A 14901-nucleotide genomic window follows, 5' to 3' on the forward strand; every position below is an offset into this window, starting at 1 on the left:
GGGGGGGGGGGTGTCCTTCCGCGCTCCCGGTCTTCGGGGCACTTCAGCGGTGGGTCCCGGAGCAAGTGAAGGACCTGCCGCAGAATTGCCGCCGAAGACCCAGAGCGCGGAAGGACCCCTCGCCGCCGAATTGCCGACGATGGCGGCAAAATGCCACCCCCCCAAATCCTGGTGCCCTAGGCAACCGCCTAGGTTGCCTAAATGGAAGCGCCGGCCCTGCATGGGGGAACAGAATCTTGTACCTGTGGGAAAAAATCTGTTCAAGCCCTTTAGAAACCTGATGGTGAAGGGGTTGGAAAAAGGAAATCCATTATCTACCAAGGGGTGAAAAGCAGAGACAGCTGCCAGATGTGCTGTGGGAGGGAGGGAAAAGGGAGACTTCCAGAGTTCCTTAACTGGCTGCATAATGACTTAATTAATCAGCTGAGCCACTGTGGAAGGTGCCACTGAAGCCAGAATATACACCAGTGTTTAAGATTTTTCATGGACCTTTTCCGCTTGAAGATCCAGAACAGAGGCCACCCTTCTCAGTAGATCTTGGTGAGCCTGTAATACTCTGGTGGTGGTGGTGAGTCACTTACTGGCTCTGGTGATGAGGAAGAGGATGCACAAGGATGCTGAGATAATGCCTGCTCTGTGTCTTGCAGGCTGGGAGCTGCCCGAGTGACTTCTAGCTGCTCAATCAAAGTACCAGGCTCTGGAGAACGTTGCCTGCTGATGCTCTTGGTGCACTTTCATGGAAACTGACTGAGATGGGTGAGAGAAAGTCCTAGCAGGAGGAGGACAACCCATGGTGTCCAAAAAGGCCACTGACATGGCTCTGGGATGCAACCTTGACCAGGCCATTGCCCCCTTAAGAGCAGGCCACTGCTGAGACTGATGCAAGATCCATGGCCCTCAAGTCTCTGACAGAGGATATGCACCATACGTAGATTGGGACACAAAAGACTGCACCTCCAAATCAGAGGAATACGTCCCTGAGTCCTCTGATAATGGGGGAGCAGAGCCCATTCGAACCAGAGATAAGTAGCCAGAGGCCAGGGATGACAGCACCAGGTGTATTATCGCAGGCTTACCTCTTGATTGCACCAGCTTCTGAGGCTGTAGAAAGTAATGGTACTGCATGCTCCTAAAGAGGCAAGGTAGGAAGCACAGGCACTGGTACCAGTTGGAAGCCTTCCTGTACCACCACCACCACCACCAGGGACACTGGTACTGAGAGGTTAAGCAGTTCTCTTGTGGCTGCATATGCCTCTGGTGTCATTGGTACCGGTACTGATTCCTTTCCTTGGTGTCTTTCTATGGATACTTCAGGGGTTGGTCTCAACGGACTTAGCACAGGTTCCAGAGTCGATGATCCACTCTTCTTAGATGAGGACTGCTCTAGAGATCCTCAGACAGTCTCTCAGAGCCATTGCCTTCAGCACCAACGATCTAGCCGAACAGCGTACCGAGCCTTTGGAGAGTTCTCTCCCCCCTTTGGCACTGATGGTAGACAGCAAGGTGCCACAGACATCTCTGGTGGGGCACGCTGTACCAAAGCTGCAGTACTTGGAGTCCGTTCCAAACATGATGGCTCCGATGGTGGGTGAAGTGCTGCCTCCATATGGAGACGTTTGAGCCTGGTTGCTCTATCCTCAGAGTGAGGCTTAAATCCCTTACAGATGTGACACTTGTCACGAATGTGGGACTTGCCCAAGTATTATAAGCAGCTGGGGTGCAGGTCGCTGATCAGCATTGCCTTGCTACACGGCTATCAGGACTTAAACCCCATATATGGCTCTTATATACTGGAATTTGGTCAAAAAAGACCTGAAAACTGAAAATTAATACTAACGTTTATCTATACTACACTTAACTTACTACTAACTTCTAAGAAAAAACAGGCTATATACAAGGAGCGAAGGAAGATCTTGCTACAAACAAGACTCAAAGTGCTTCAACAACAGTCACTGGTGGTAAGAAGGAACTGAAGGGGGTCAGAGGTGGCTCCGCCCTCTTAAACCTGCATGCAATGACGTGCAACAGCAGAGAGTGCTTGAGCAGCCACACCAGGTACTGCTGAGTGAAAAGAACACGTCTGACAACTGTGTACAGGCCACGTATACACTTACAGTGGAATGGACATGGGCAATCACTTGAAAAAGAACCTAGGAAACCTGACTCATTGTCATGCAGGCTTAGACTACAAGCACATTATGGAGTGGCTCATGAGAAATGTACATTATAACTTCTCTAAAATGCTGAATTTTGTGGTTACAGATCTAATGTACAATTAAAAATATCTTAAATGTATTATACAATCCCTTTTTAGCAAGCATATCAATGTAACAACTAAATTATTTCAGCCTAAAATATCAACTCTGCAGTTCTTAAAGCAGTATTTCTGTACCATTGTCCTGGAGTTCCGATGACCCTTATACACCATCTTTATTAAAGGTCGTCTAATATTCAAGGTTTCCAATTCTTCCATCTCTTTCCTTTCTTTTCTTCTTCTGAAGAGTTCCTGAATGCGAGCAACAGCAGATCGTCTAGAAATTACAAAGAGAACACCACTGAAAGACCATCATACAGAGACATAGTCTGCATAGACAGACCTTTTTGAAATAGTGTCCTGGGGCAACTACAAAGCACTATCAAATAGCTTAATCAGCCTACTTAAACTCAACTCTTCTCCCCAAATTTGGCACAGATACCAACAGTTTTACAATTGTTTGAAGTTACAGATTGTGAGCTTTTGCATATTGGTTTAAAACAGGAAGAACATGCAACACAGTGAAATGTTAAGGGTCATGTTATTTTTTTCATTCTCTTTAAAACATACAAACTCTAGAGGCAGGCAAAATTCACATGTAACTTTACTTTGCAATAGAATATTTTCCAAATCTTGTAGAACTTTTCCCATCCCCTGTGCTAGCAAAAGTGTTAAAGGGTGAATACATAATTTTTTTTTGTTAATATAAAGGTTAGCTATTATTAAACACCTAGTTTAACCCTTAATTTTTTTCTTTTGCCTTTATTACATTTTAATAGACCTTCATTGACCTTCATTTCTCATTATTTCCTACTTTAGGGTGAAGATCCTTTGTCTGACAGTTTCTTGTCGATGTTTTTGCTATGATGAGACTGAGCAACAGGAAATGTTTAATAGGACTGACTGGGAAACAGAGAAGAGCTAGTTCTGAGGGCTAGAAAAAAACAATTGTGCTGGGAAGCTGCCCCTAATGCAGCAGCAGACCCACAGGAGATAAAGCAGCTAGATGAAACACCCTATTTTGTGGATGCTAGACTCCAGGAAGCTACAGCTTTGGTGATGCTATAGAAATGCTGATTACTTGAGTTCTTCCATCTGGTTCATCTTCCTGTCCCCTGGCCGCACCTTTGTAGCTTCCCATCAGCTCCAGCTATGGCCACACTTTTACCTCCACGCTTTGCTCACAGCACTCACTTTCTCCTCCATATGGCTGCTGCCATCCTGCTCAACGTCCTGAGTGGAACCAGAGTGTGATGTTTGAAGTGGAACAGCAGTCACAGTAGGGAGTGGGTGGAGGTGCTGATTGCTGATGGAATGTAATGGATGAAATTGGCCATGGCAGGAATTTTTGGCAGGCAACAGGGCCACTGGGAAGGAAACAGCCACCACCAGACTAGTAACTTCCAGTAGGCCAGAAATGATGAAGTGTCAAATTTTAGTCACTATCTCTTCAGACTGTTCTACAACATGGGTCCATTGCAGAAGGAAGTAGCTGTCTCTCCTACTTCCATACTTCATAACCAGAGACAGCTTCTCCTGCCCCTCCCAATTAGTCATCACCTCTCGGTCTATAGATTTCCTTCTCAGTCTTGCCATAGATGCAAGATGGAGAGAAAACTTCACTGGAGGAAGTATCAGATCCTGAAGCTGAAAGTAAAGCTACGTGGGCATAAGAGAAAATTTAATCTACTATAAAAAGTGTTTCTCCCCCCCCACCACCACCTGACCCCCCACAAAAAAGCTCACCAGCTAGACTGGTCTTTTATTGTTAAAAAAAAAATAAAGAAAAATTTTAACCACATTTGATAGACGTTAGAGATGGAAAAGAATTGATGGGGTCACCCAGTCCATCTAACAATAGACTATTCCTGATGATACATTTCCTAATGATTTATCTACTGTAGTTTTAAAAGTCCCAGGAGATGGGGGCTTCCACCACTTTTTTGGAGAGACTTTTTTGGAGTACAATACATTTTGCTATTGGGTGATTTTCCCTGGAAGCCAAGCTAAGTCTTCCCTTTTATAGTTTAATCCCATTACTTCTTATTATGTGCCCCCGCCGCTAAATAATTCTATCCACTCTTTAGTGTTTACACCCTTCAAATATTTGTAGATATATAACACTACTCTTACATTTATTGAATATTTGGATTACTCCCAAGAGATTAACAACATTTTACTCATTTGTCATCTTCTATACAGAAAGGGAAACTATGGAGAGTTATGCATTGCACACTTATGCAAAATATTTCTGGAACCATAACTAGAGCTATGTGCTCCAGCTACATGTCTAAACAAATATACACACGTGTGATTTGTGTACATATACACATTTGAAAAGATCAGCTTTGCTATCAGAGAGAAATGAACAAGAAGCATCGTGTGACACTGCACCCCATACTCATCACAGTAATATTATTATAATATGGTTATGGCATAATTATGATGCATTTTGTACAAGATAAGTCATGTGAGATATCATTGGAAAAGTTATGATTTGCTGAATATGATTATCCTATTTGTATGCATGTATCATTTTTGTATCTGAAGTTATAAATACTGACTATGTATCTGTACTTCAAATGTAGCTACATCTGGGTAATGCCCACTAGACAAAATGCTTTCAGTATAGATAGCTGGTTGGGAAGGGCCTATTCAGGGCAATGAGCCATAGTGAAAACAATGGGCCTTAGGAAAAGCTTATCTCCCACCTAGTCAGCCTTCCTGAGAATACTCCAGACAGCCTGTAAGTAATAGCTGCTATGACTCTACAAGGACATGTGACCAGGCCACATGATTCTGGACTCCATCTTGGGATGTCTATTTTTCCACAAAGCGGTCTGGGAACCAAGTTTTGAAACAAAGGGTTCCTGCCATATGCTAAAGCTATATAAGGCAGGGAGTGACATCATCTGGGGTTCTTCACTCCCCACACAAGAAGACTCCTGCAAACACCTTAGGAACAAAGACTGACCTGGGGGAAGTGCTGGACCAAGGCTAAATGGATTTCTAACCTGTGTATGAAGATTTGAGGAACCCAAGCTGTAAAGCTAATGCAGCTTGTGCCTTAAGAATCTACAAGTCCCATCATGGGAGCATGTCCTCTGGAATAGTGGCCAAAGCATGAAGGGGCTTACGAATGTTTAGCATAACTGGCATGTAAATATCTTGCAATGCCGGCTACAAAAGTGCCATGCGAACTCCTGTTCTACTGATGACATTGTAAATAAGAAACGGGCAGCATTATCTCCTGTAAATGTAAACAAACTTGTTTCTCTTAGCGTTTGGCTGAACAAGAAGTAGGACTAAGTGGACTTGTAGGCTCGAAAGTTTTACATTGTTTTATTTTTTAGTGCAGTTATGTAACAAAAAAATCTACATTTATAAGTTACGCTTTCACGATAAAGAGATTGCACTATGGTACTTGTATAAGGTGAATTGAAAAATACAATTTCTTTTATCATTTTTACAGTACAAATATTTGTAATAAAAATAATATAAAGTGAGTACGGTACACTTTGTATTCTGTGTTGTAATTGAAATCAATATATTTGAAAATGTAGAAAAACATCCAAAATATTTAATAAATTTCAATTGGTACTCTATTAACAGTACGATAAAAACTGCAATTAATCGCGATTAATTTTTTTGAGTTAATTGCGTGAGTTAACTGCGATTAATTGACAGCCCTACTTAAAATCTATCTTTTGTAGTTAATACATTTATTTTATGTTTTAATCCAAACCAGTGAGCTTTGACTGGAGTGTTTGGGGGGAAATCTCTGCTTGGTTACCACACATGTGCATTGTTCTCTTCACATTCAGGGAGAGGCTGACAGGGTATTAAACCCATATACTGACCCAGATTTGACCAGGGCAAGAATCACCTTTGCACCTTGGCACACCCAGGATGCTTCACTCATGCCACTGAGATAAGGACCTAGCCACTGTGATACACATGTTATCAATCACACTGATGCTTTCCAAACACAGATTAACTTCAGAGGTGAATCTAAAATCCTGGTTCTAAGTGAAAAGGCACTAATGGACTGTAATTTAGCTATCTCTGAGATGGGGCCATCTGGAGAGTAACCCTAATACAACTACACTTCACAGGGAGGTTCTGGCTATCAAGCTTTGAGAACAAAGTATTCTTGATGGTGAAACCCTGGCTACAGAACTCCTTGCCAGACAAGACCAGACTGGGCCCTAGCCTAATGATGCTTCAGATGCATGGCGAGAACACACCTTTTTGATAAAGCCTCCCCCAGAATTGCTGTTCTGTGTACAGATTGTTTTGCTTTAATTTAAAAGTTACACACCTCTGTGCTGGAAGTACAAAAAGAGCAGCATATTTTCGTTCATTTTTTTTTGTGCATTTTTAATTTCAGATACAATGGTAACCGTTATGATATAAAAATATAAATGTTAGACAGCAATCTGAAAATTTGGTGTAGGTTCACACATACACAAAGCCAGTAGAGAAAGTAAGATGCTGTGCAATTTTTTTCATGTTCCAAATTTTGATCTTTGCTAAGTTGGAACCATTTTTAAAAAAAAATTGCACACACTTCACTGAACATGAGAAGTAGGGTTGCTGCCAACCCTCCAGAACTGTCCTGGAGTCTCCAGGAACTAAAGATTCATCTTTAATTAAAGATTATGTGAAGAAACCTCCAGCAAGACATCCAACCAAAATTGGCAACCCTAATGAGAAGTTGGAAAGTAATCTGTGATACATACACTGGTACAGCACTTTTCTGATGACCTCACCAGTTGCTGCCGAATATAAATTTTTATTTATATTTTAGAAGTAAATTTCTAGCCATTATGATTGTGAAGAAAATCTGAATGTAACCCTAAGTAATGCTGTCTTACTGAAACTGCAGATAACAACAATACCTTTAAAAGGTTTTGTTCACAATACAGAAAGTTATGCTGCAGAATGCAATTACACAATGATTTGGTCCTGTACACAGAGGCCTGGTCTACACTAGGACTTTAATTCGGATTTAGCTGCCTTAATCCGAATTAACCCTTCACCCGTCCACACTACAGAGCCAGTTAATTCGAATTAAAGGGCCCTTTAAATCGATTTCTGTACTCCACCTCGACGAACGGAGTAGAGCCTAAATCGATTTTGTTAATTCGAATTAGGGTTAGTGTGGACGCACACCACCGAATTACTGTGTTTAAATTAATGGGGTAGTGTGGCCGCACACCACCGAATTAATGTGGTTTAAAACCGAATTAAGGTGCTTAGTGTGGCCGCGCACAATCGAATTTATACAACCTGTTTCCTAAATTCGAATGATCTAAATTCGGATTAATCCTGTAGTGTAGACATACCCAGAGAGAGTCTGAACTATATTTTGACTATGTCCCCATACTGTGCTAAAGCCTTTATTTTAGGATAACTCAGGGACACTGTTTGGTCTCAACTACATTACAAAATCAAAACCAATGTTCTATTCATGTTGAGTGCTACCTTGATATATCATCCCATAATAAAGTAGGTTTGTGTTGCGTATATGGAACGGGACCGAAGAAGGCGTATAGTGCCTCAGTCATCTCAATAGTGTGTTAAATTTTCATCAGATTTCAAAGGTAAGTATTGTTGTTATACATTTCATTTCTAATCTTTTAGCAGAAGTATCCAAGTAGTCTTGGATAGGGATAGCACTTTTTTCCTAACTCCAGCAGAGCCAAATTTGAATCTTGAAAACAAATGGTCATAAAGGAAATTTTTTCCTAGTTGTGTTATTCAAAAACAGCTTAGACTTTCTACAAAGTTCCCATAAAATTCACTTTTAGACTAAGATTTGGAAGCAGAAATTTAAGCTCCAAAAGTAATTTTTTTAGATTGAATTGCTACTGAAAAGAACGGTTTGAATGGAGTGGCCATCACACCTTTCCCTGAAGTAGCTCCAGTCACAAACAGAATCTGTATGTCTAGAAATCAAGTGAATAATTTGATAGGTAAAATGCTATCAAGGTGAAATAAAAATGTCCACTATGTAACTGAAAATATCAACAAATAAGACACATGGACACTGAACTGGTTATCCCCCAGTGTAATAATGGATTAAGACAACAGAAGATGCAGCCTGATTTTAAGGCTTTAGCAATCATGCACTTTTAATGACATCACACACCAGCCATCGTCATCAAAAGGAATTGACTGCACATCAACCAACTCATGGAGTATGGTTATGTGAAAGACTCAATGCTTGGAGTGCTTGCACATAAAAAAGCTGCAATTTCAAAATTGAATGTTTATGACGATAAGGAAGAAAAGTTTAGTGGTTTAAAAAAGCATGGACAGTCAAGAAACCTGAATCCTATTATCTCTGCCACTGTTTTGCTGTGATTAAGTTGCTGAAGGGTAGTGATACTAATCTATTTTACAGGGACATTCTTTTATTAAGTGTTTTAAGTGTTTTAAGATCCTTGAATGGAAGATGCTAGTCAAGTTCAAAGTATTATTACCCTGGACTTTATAGTGAAGCACAATAATTGAAACACACAGCTTTTTCTTTTTGTATCCCCAACCAATATACATAAAAACATTGTATTAATCGCAAAAGAACTTGTCTGCCCAAACCTTATAACATATATGTACTTGAAAGCACTCATTCTGCACCACCCTCCAGTTGAAAATATTAGCAAAAGTGATTGTATTATGCTATCCTTGCCAAACCCCAAGATATGGGTTTAACTATTCTAATTAGGCCCAAGAATGAATGGCCTGTTTAGGTATTTATCACTGTAGTATAAAAGCATTAGGATTTTTCCATTAAATAAATCTGAAGAAAAAAACTGAACTCAAGAGGATGATACAGTTTATCTACAGCCAAGCCTAACATCTGCCTCAGAAGAAATTCTAGGGACACTCAAAAACAAAAACAACTGTGGAGGAAGAAAAAGTGAAACCTAATAATCCACAGAACATTCATTTTCCCCCCATAAGTAAAAAAAAAAAAAAAAAAAAGGTGGAGTCTTCATCTAAAATCTACTAAGGTTTCCATCCAGAAAATTTGGTGTTTATGTTCCTACAATGAATTTTGCATAATTGGATAACCAATACATTTGGTCCAGTGTAATATTTTACATACTGCTCCTTAAAAGTTTTTTTGGTCACAGATCTGAGTTCAGCTGTCACTTCTGATTCATATTACTGAGGACTTTTGGTTATGTAGAAAGGCATAAATCTCAAAAGAGCGAAGTTTATTATTAAAGGCCGCAGTAATGATTACTGAACATGCTTTAAAAGAAGGAAAACAGATCATAACTGTGTCCATCAAAAACATACTCAATGTAGAAGTCTCTTGAATCTATAGATTATGCATAGGAAAGCTGCTGCTGTATATGACATATGCTGATTCCACTGACATAGTTACTTCACTAATATTGTAAAAGGAAATACACTTTACAGAGCTCTTTCCTACAATGCCAATGAAATTCTCAACTCTTACCCTGGGGAGCTTTATTTATCTTGAGAGAATCTAAACTGAGCGCCAAAATATTCTGTTCTCTTTTTCCTTGCTAAGAAGTGTTCCTGCCTCCTCTTCCTCTCCTCTTTTGAATTAAACCCTTCTCTCCCTCCGCATAACACTCTCCTACCTCCCCAACCTGCAGCATAATTGCACTGCCGTCCCAGGAGTCTGTGTGGAGCCTCAGGCTTTCCTACCCATCAACTCCCAAGCTGTTTCTCTGCTTCCGGCTCAGTTCCTTCAATGGCCCAGGCCTTCGCAGCAATATCTACTATGTGCACCTTCCTGCCTTCTGGCCTGATGGAGAGGAGAATACCTGGCGGCAGGGGTGAGACAGAACAAGTGACATGCTAGATTGGAAGATCCTACCAAGATTTCTAACCTAGTTGCCGGAAGCCATATTGTTTCAATCAAGAGTTTCAACCAAACCTTTCAGCAGTAAGACTAGATCTAACTCAGAAAGCAGCTAATTGTTAAAGCACAGAACATGTTAAAATTGGCCTGTTTCCTAAGAATTAAGCACCCTAAGCGTACATTTGTGGTTTTATTTACCCCATTTACAGCTTACAGAATGTATCTGTACAACATAATATACCTTCCTTCTCAACTCTATCACACCCAGCTAGAAGTATTTGATTGCTCCTTTCACGGGTGCAGGCAGGCTCCATGAATTCCGTTATTTTGTAGTTGAGGAATTTTGCTTCAGAATTTTGCCCTGAAATCTAAGTTTTGATTAAAAAAATGTTTTCTATGTTTCAAATAGTTTTTAAGAGAGCCTCTTTGGTTGTGAAGAAAAGCTTCCAATTATGAACTTTCCAATGCAGTGACACCTTCCTATTTGTTAAGGCAGCTCTGATGTGTGAACTGCCCCAATCATTTTAACTGGATGTTAACTCTGAATCCTAACAAATAAATTAAGGGCTGGTTTATGCTACAGAGTTAGGTTGGCCTAAGGCAACTTACGTCAACCTAACTCTCTAAAAGTCCACACTAAAATGTCAGTCCCGCTAATGTAAGTCGCCGACTACACTGACTTAACTCCACCTCCAGAAGAGGCACAACACTTAAGTTGATGTATTTAGGTCGACGCAGTATCCGTATAGACACTGTGTTGCTTACATCAGACTGTTCCTGCTGTCAGCCCTGGGCGGCAGGGCTCCAGCTGTCAGTGCCCCACACTGACAGTTAAATCGGTGCAAGTGCTCCTGGTAAGGACACATACAGCGCACCACCAATAGAAGCATAGTATGGACATGCAAAACTGATTTAATTACTGCAGTGACTGTACATCGGGGTGGGAAAACTTTTTGGCCCGAAGACCACATCTGGGTATGGAAATTGTATGGCGGGCCATGAATGCTCATGAAATTGGGGGTTGGGGTTTGGGAGGGGGTGCGGGCTCCGGCTGGGGGTGCGGGCTCTGGGGTGGGGTTGGGGGTGCAGGAGGGTGCTCCGGGCTGGGACCAAGGGGTTCGGAGGGCGGGAGGGGGATCAGGGCTGGGGCAGGGGGGTTGGGGCACGGGAGGGGGTCAGGGGTTCAGGCTCCAGGCAGTGCTTACCTCAAGCAGGTCCCAGAAGCAGCAGCATGTCCCCACTCTGGCTCCTATGTGGCGGCATGGCCAGGCAGTTCTATGCGCTGCCCTGTCCACAGGCGCCGCCCCTGTAGCTCCCATTGGCTGTGGTTCCGGCCAATGGGAGCTGGGGGGCAGTGCTTGGGGCAGGGGCAGCACGCAGAGCTCCCTGGCTACCCCATGCATAGGAGCTGGAGGGGGGACATGCCGCCGCTTCCAAGAGCTGCGCGGAGCGTGGCAAGCCCCTGACCCCACTCCCCGCCTGGAGCGGGGCAAGCTCCAAACCCCGTTCCCCGGTGGGAGCTCGAGGGCTGGATTAAAACGTCTGGAGGGACAGATGCGGTCCCCGGGCCGTAGTTTGCCCACCTCTGCTGTACATCGACGTAACTTAAGTCAACTTAATTTTGTAGTGCAGACTTGCCTTAAGTGCCAACATTGACTATTTCACTGTTGATCATTTCAGCAGAAAAATGATGTGGTTATCTCTCAATCCCAAACTACTCACTTCCTTTGCCTTCCCAGGTGCCCAATTTCTCAACTATCCCCTACTCAGTTGCAAAAAACTCTACAGTTGTGGCAATATAAAAATCTACAGCACAATTAAGATGAAATTTTAGGAAGACAATATATCAATCAACTAATTAGATACTATAAAAATTGCACACTGATTGCATTATTCATTTTCATATTTAATTCTATACATTTACCTCAAGCTGACACAGAACTTGCAGTCTGCAACACTGGGGTGCTATAAAACTCCAAGAATAGTGAATTTTACCATGGAATTTGGATCCATCTTTCCACAGATTACAAAAGCCCCTGAATACAGACCTTTAGCCAACTGCATGAGAGTAGTAGCTAAAACTGAAATATAAAGGCAAAGGAAAGACAGGGACACACTATTTTCCTTTAGATATTCATATTTTTGGACCCACTTACACATTGTGTATGACTGTATGCAGGGGCCTTAATATAAGAAATGCAGATACCCTTTCTAGGGTAGTCATATAAATTAACCCCTTCAGATGTGTATCCTGCAACTGGTCATTCATGAAACTATAAAAATATTTTGTCATTTTAAATTAATTCCTTCCATTTGTTAACTTAATCTCCATCTATTATATCTGGCACTATCTCACATAATTGGTTCTCCCCCTGAAAGCCTATTGCCAAACTTAGTTGTCAAAACCCTTAAGTCTTCCTAAAATTAACACACTGGAGTATTTCACTGAGAGAGACAAGAGTATTCCATCTCAAGTGCTTTTACATTTTTTAACTTTATGAGGTGGAGAAACATCCCCCCAAACGCAGTGTCTCTCTTCCTAAATCTGCACTATCAACCTTGGCTATAAAAATTATGCTCAATTCCATAAATTGATCCATCCAAAAATTAAAACAGGCCTTTGAATAATGTATTCCTAAATAGTGCTAATTAATCTTGCTGCAGAACCAAGTGTTCTTCAATACAAAACAAGCCAAATCAATGGTGGCACATGCAAAATACAACACGTGGCAAAGTTAAAGAAGTTAAAAAAAAAAAGTATTTGCTCTACATGAGTACACACTTTTTACATTATGATTATTTTTATGGCATACACTAAAGAGATTAATGTGATGTTAAATTTGTACACAGCAATTTCTTCTCACTCTGTTTCCATGCAATGCATGCAGTTAAATATAACTCATCAAGCAATCTGCTCTACAATTTCCAGCATCCAAAGTTTGGCAAATCTAAAAGTGGTAACAGCTAACAGAAAAACTGGTTAGATGTGGAAAACAAGGACCTGGTAAATCCATCATACAGAAGGAAGAAAAAGAGGGAGAGGGAGGAAGATACTGAATTACCTCATTATTCTATCACCTATTGCTGTTCCTCTGATATTAAATCTAGTGAAGGGAACAATAATTAAAGTCATTCAAAAATCCTGTGTACCAAGTTTTTAAAGATTAGAGTCTACTACAGAATGTGTTCCGATTATTTCAAAGATTCTACTTCTTCCATAAGGGTTAATACATGAAAAACATTTTCATTTCAATCAACCCTCCCCCCAGTTTTTGCATATTTTTATTAGTACACAACATAGGTTTTATAAAATACAGTAATTACTCATCAATTGAATTGTAGCAGGTGTGGCAGCAAGTTGCATAAGCATTTCCATTTTAAATTCTCTATTTTGAGTCCCTTATGAATTCAAATTTTCCACTAATTGGACTGATTTTCCAGGCTTAGTCTCTGCTCAGAGGTGACTTTTTATCAGAAAGTTTGAACCGAACCAATTCAGCTATTTGAATATAGAAATAGCCCTCACTGAGAAGTGCCTTGGACTATTCAGGTGAAAACTGATTTTGATCTGACACGATTTTTGACATAATTCAATTGTGTGCACTTGCAGAACACTTTGCATATTTTCTCACTAAGCCCACAGAGTTCACAGCTAAGGAAAGCCATGCTGTCTGCGCATACATGACTAACTATACTGAGCTTTGAGAAGTTTGTGCACATCTAAGTTAGAAGATATTTAGTTGCTTTGGCATGCAAAAGAAGGGACTCTTCTCCCCATGGACTCCCCGAGGAGCACAGGAGATAACTCCCTTCTGCAGACCTTGTAGGGTAAATGACAATGTTCCAGCAGCATCTAGCCAAATAGTTTCACAATATGAAATTTATTTTCATCCTTATTCTTTAAATATACCCTAGGAAATTCTATCAGACAATTGTTCATGGGTGTGTTAAAAATGTCATATTAGATTAGCTAACTAGATCAACCACTATAGAAGAGATTTCAAGAGCCAAGCATTTCACTTCTTTTAGTCAATATAGGCTTCACCATTTCCTAAGGTAATGTTATACTATAGCAGCTGAGGTGCTAAAGCAAAAGAATGAGATGGCCATTCCATCCTAAGTCTCCCATTTTCAGTTCTGGGTGATAATGGCTCATGGCTGGTCTCAGCCCAAAATGTAACAACTTCGGAGAGTTTGGGCAGTTTCACAATTATGTAAACCTGCAAAAATACTAGTTTTGGACTTTAAAACCACTGCTGTGGACTTTTTCTATGTTCAAATAACTCAAACAGCTTTTTAAAAGATATATTTCTACTGAATTCAAGGTAAACAGAGGAATAGTTACATGGGAATCAATGTAAGGAACACTGTCAGATAACAAGTAAAATGAAAATATTAAATTATAGGTCTACTATATATTTTTTTAGTTTTGCCTTTTTGACCAATTAACATAGCAATTAAATTCTGGGGGGGGGGGAAATCCTCTATTTAACATCTATTTAATCTTCATTATATGTCTAAATACTAACTCAAACTAATACTGGGCAACAGATTGACTGCTACTTTAGACTCCAAAAATACCTAAGTTATGTTCACTAAATGTAAATCCTGGTTAATTGACTTGAAGACCAGGATGTTTTTATATACTTGATAGAAGCTCTCTTTGGTGCTGTTTTAGGAATAATAACGTACGTTCAGATTTCATGTTTCCATATCTATAGCATAGGTTTATTGATACAGTTAAATTTAGGATAAGTTTTTAGCCTGCAGACACTATGTTCTGTATTCCTTAAGTCAGGCG

General features: G+C 40.6%; 1 protein-coding gene across 5 annotated transcripts in view; it reads right to left on the bottom strand.

Annotated features, from left to right (window-relative positions):
• Positions 1 to 14901, bottom strand: part of DCAF6 (DDB1 and CUL4 associated factor 6) — a 164410-nt gene that overhangs the window by 7755 nt on the left and 141754 nt on the right. For 3 of the 5 annotated variants that reach the window (XM_026659013.2, XM_026659012.2, XM_026659010.2), the window contains 2 exons: positions 13163 to 13204; positions 2393 to 2531 (listed from right to left, as the gene is read on the bottom strand). In XM_026659013.2, coding sequence (XP_026514798.1) covers positions 2393 to 2531; positions 13163 to 13204 — 181 coding nt within the window. The remainder of the gene's footprint in view (positions 1 to 2392; positions 2532 to 13162; positions 13205 to 14901) is intronic. The other 2 variants (XM_026659014.2, XM_026659011.2) reach the window with 1 other exon arrangement.

Source organism: Terrapene carolina, unplaced genomic scaffold (genome assembly GCF_002925995.2).
Source record: "Terrapene carolina triunguis isolate 2854851 unplaced genomic scaffold, T_m_triunguis-2.0 Scaffold558, whole genome shotgun sequence".
Taxonomy (NCBI): domain Eukaryota; kingdom Metazoa; phylum Chordata; order Testudines; family Emydidae; genus Terrapene; species Terrapene triunguis.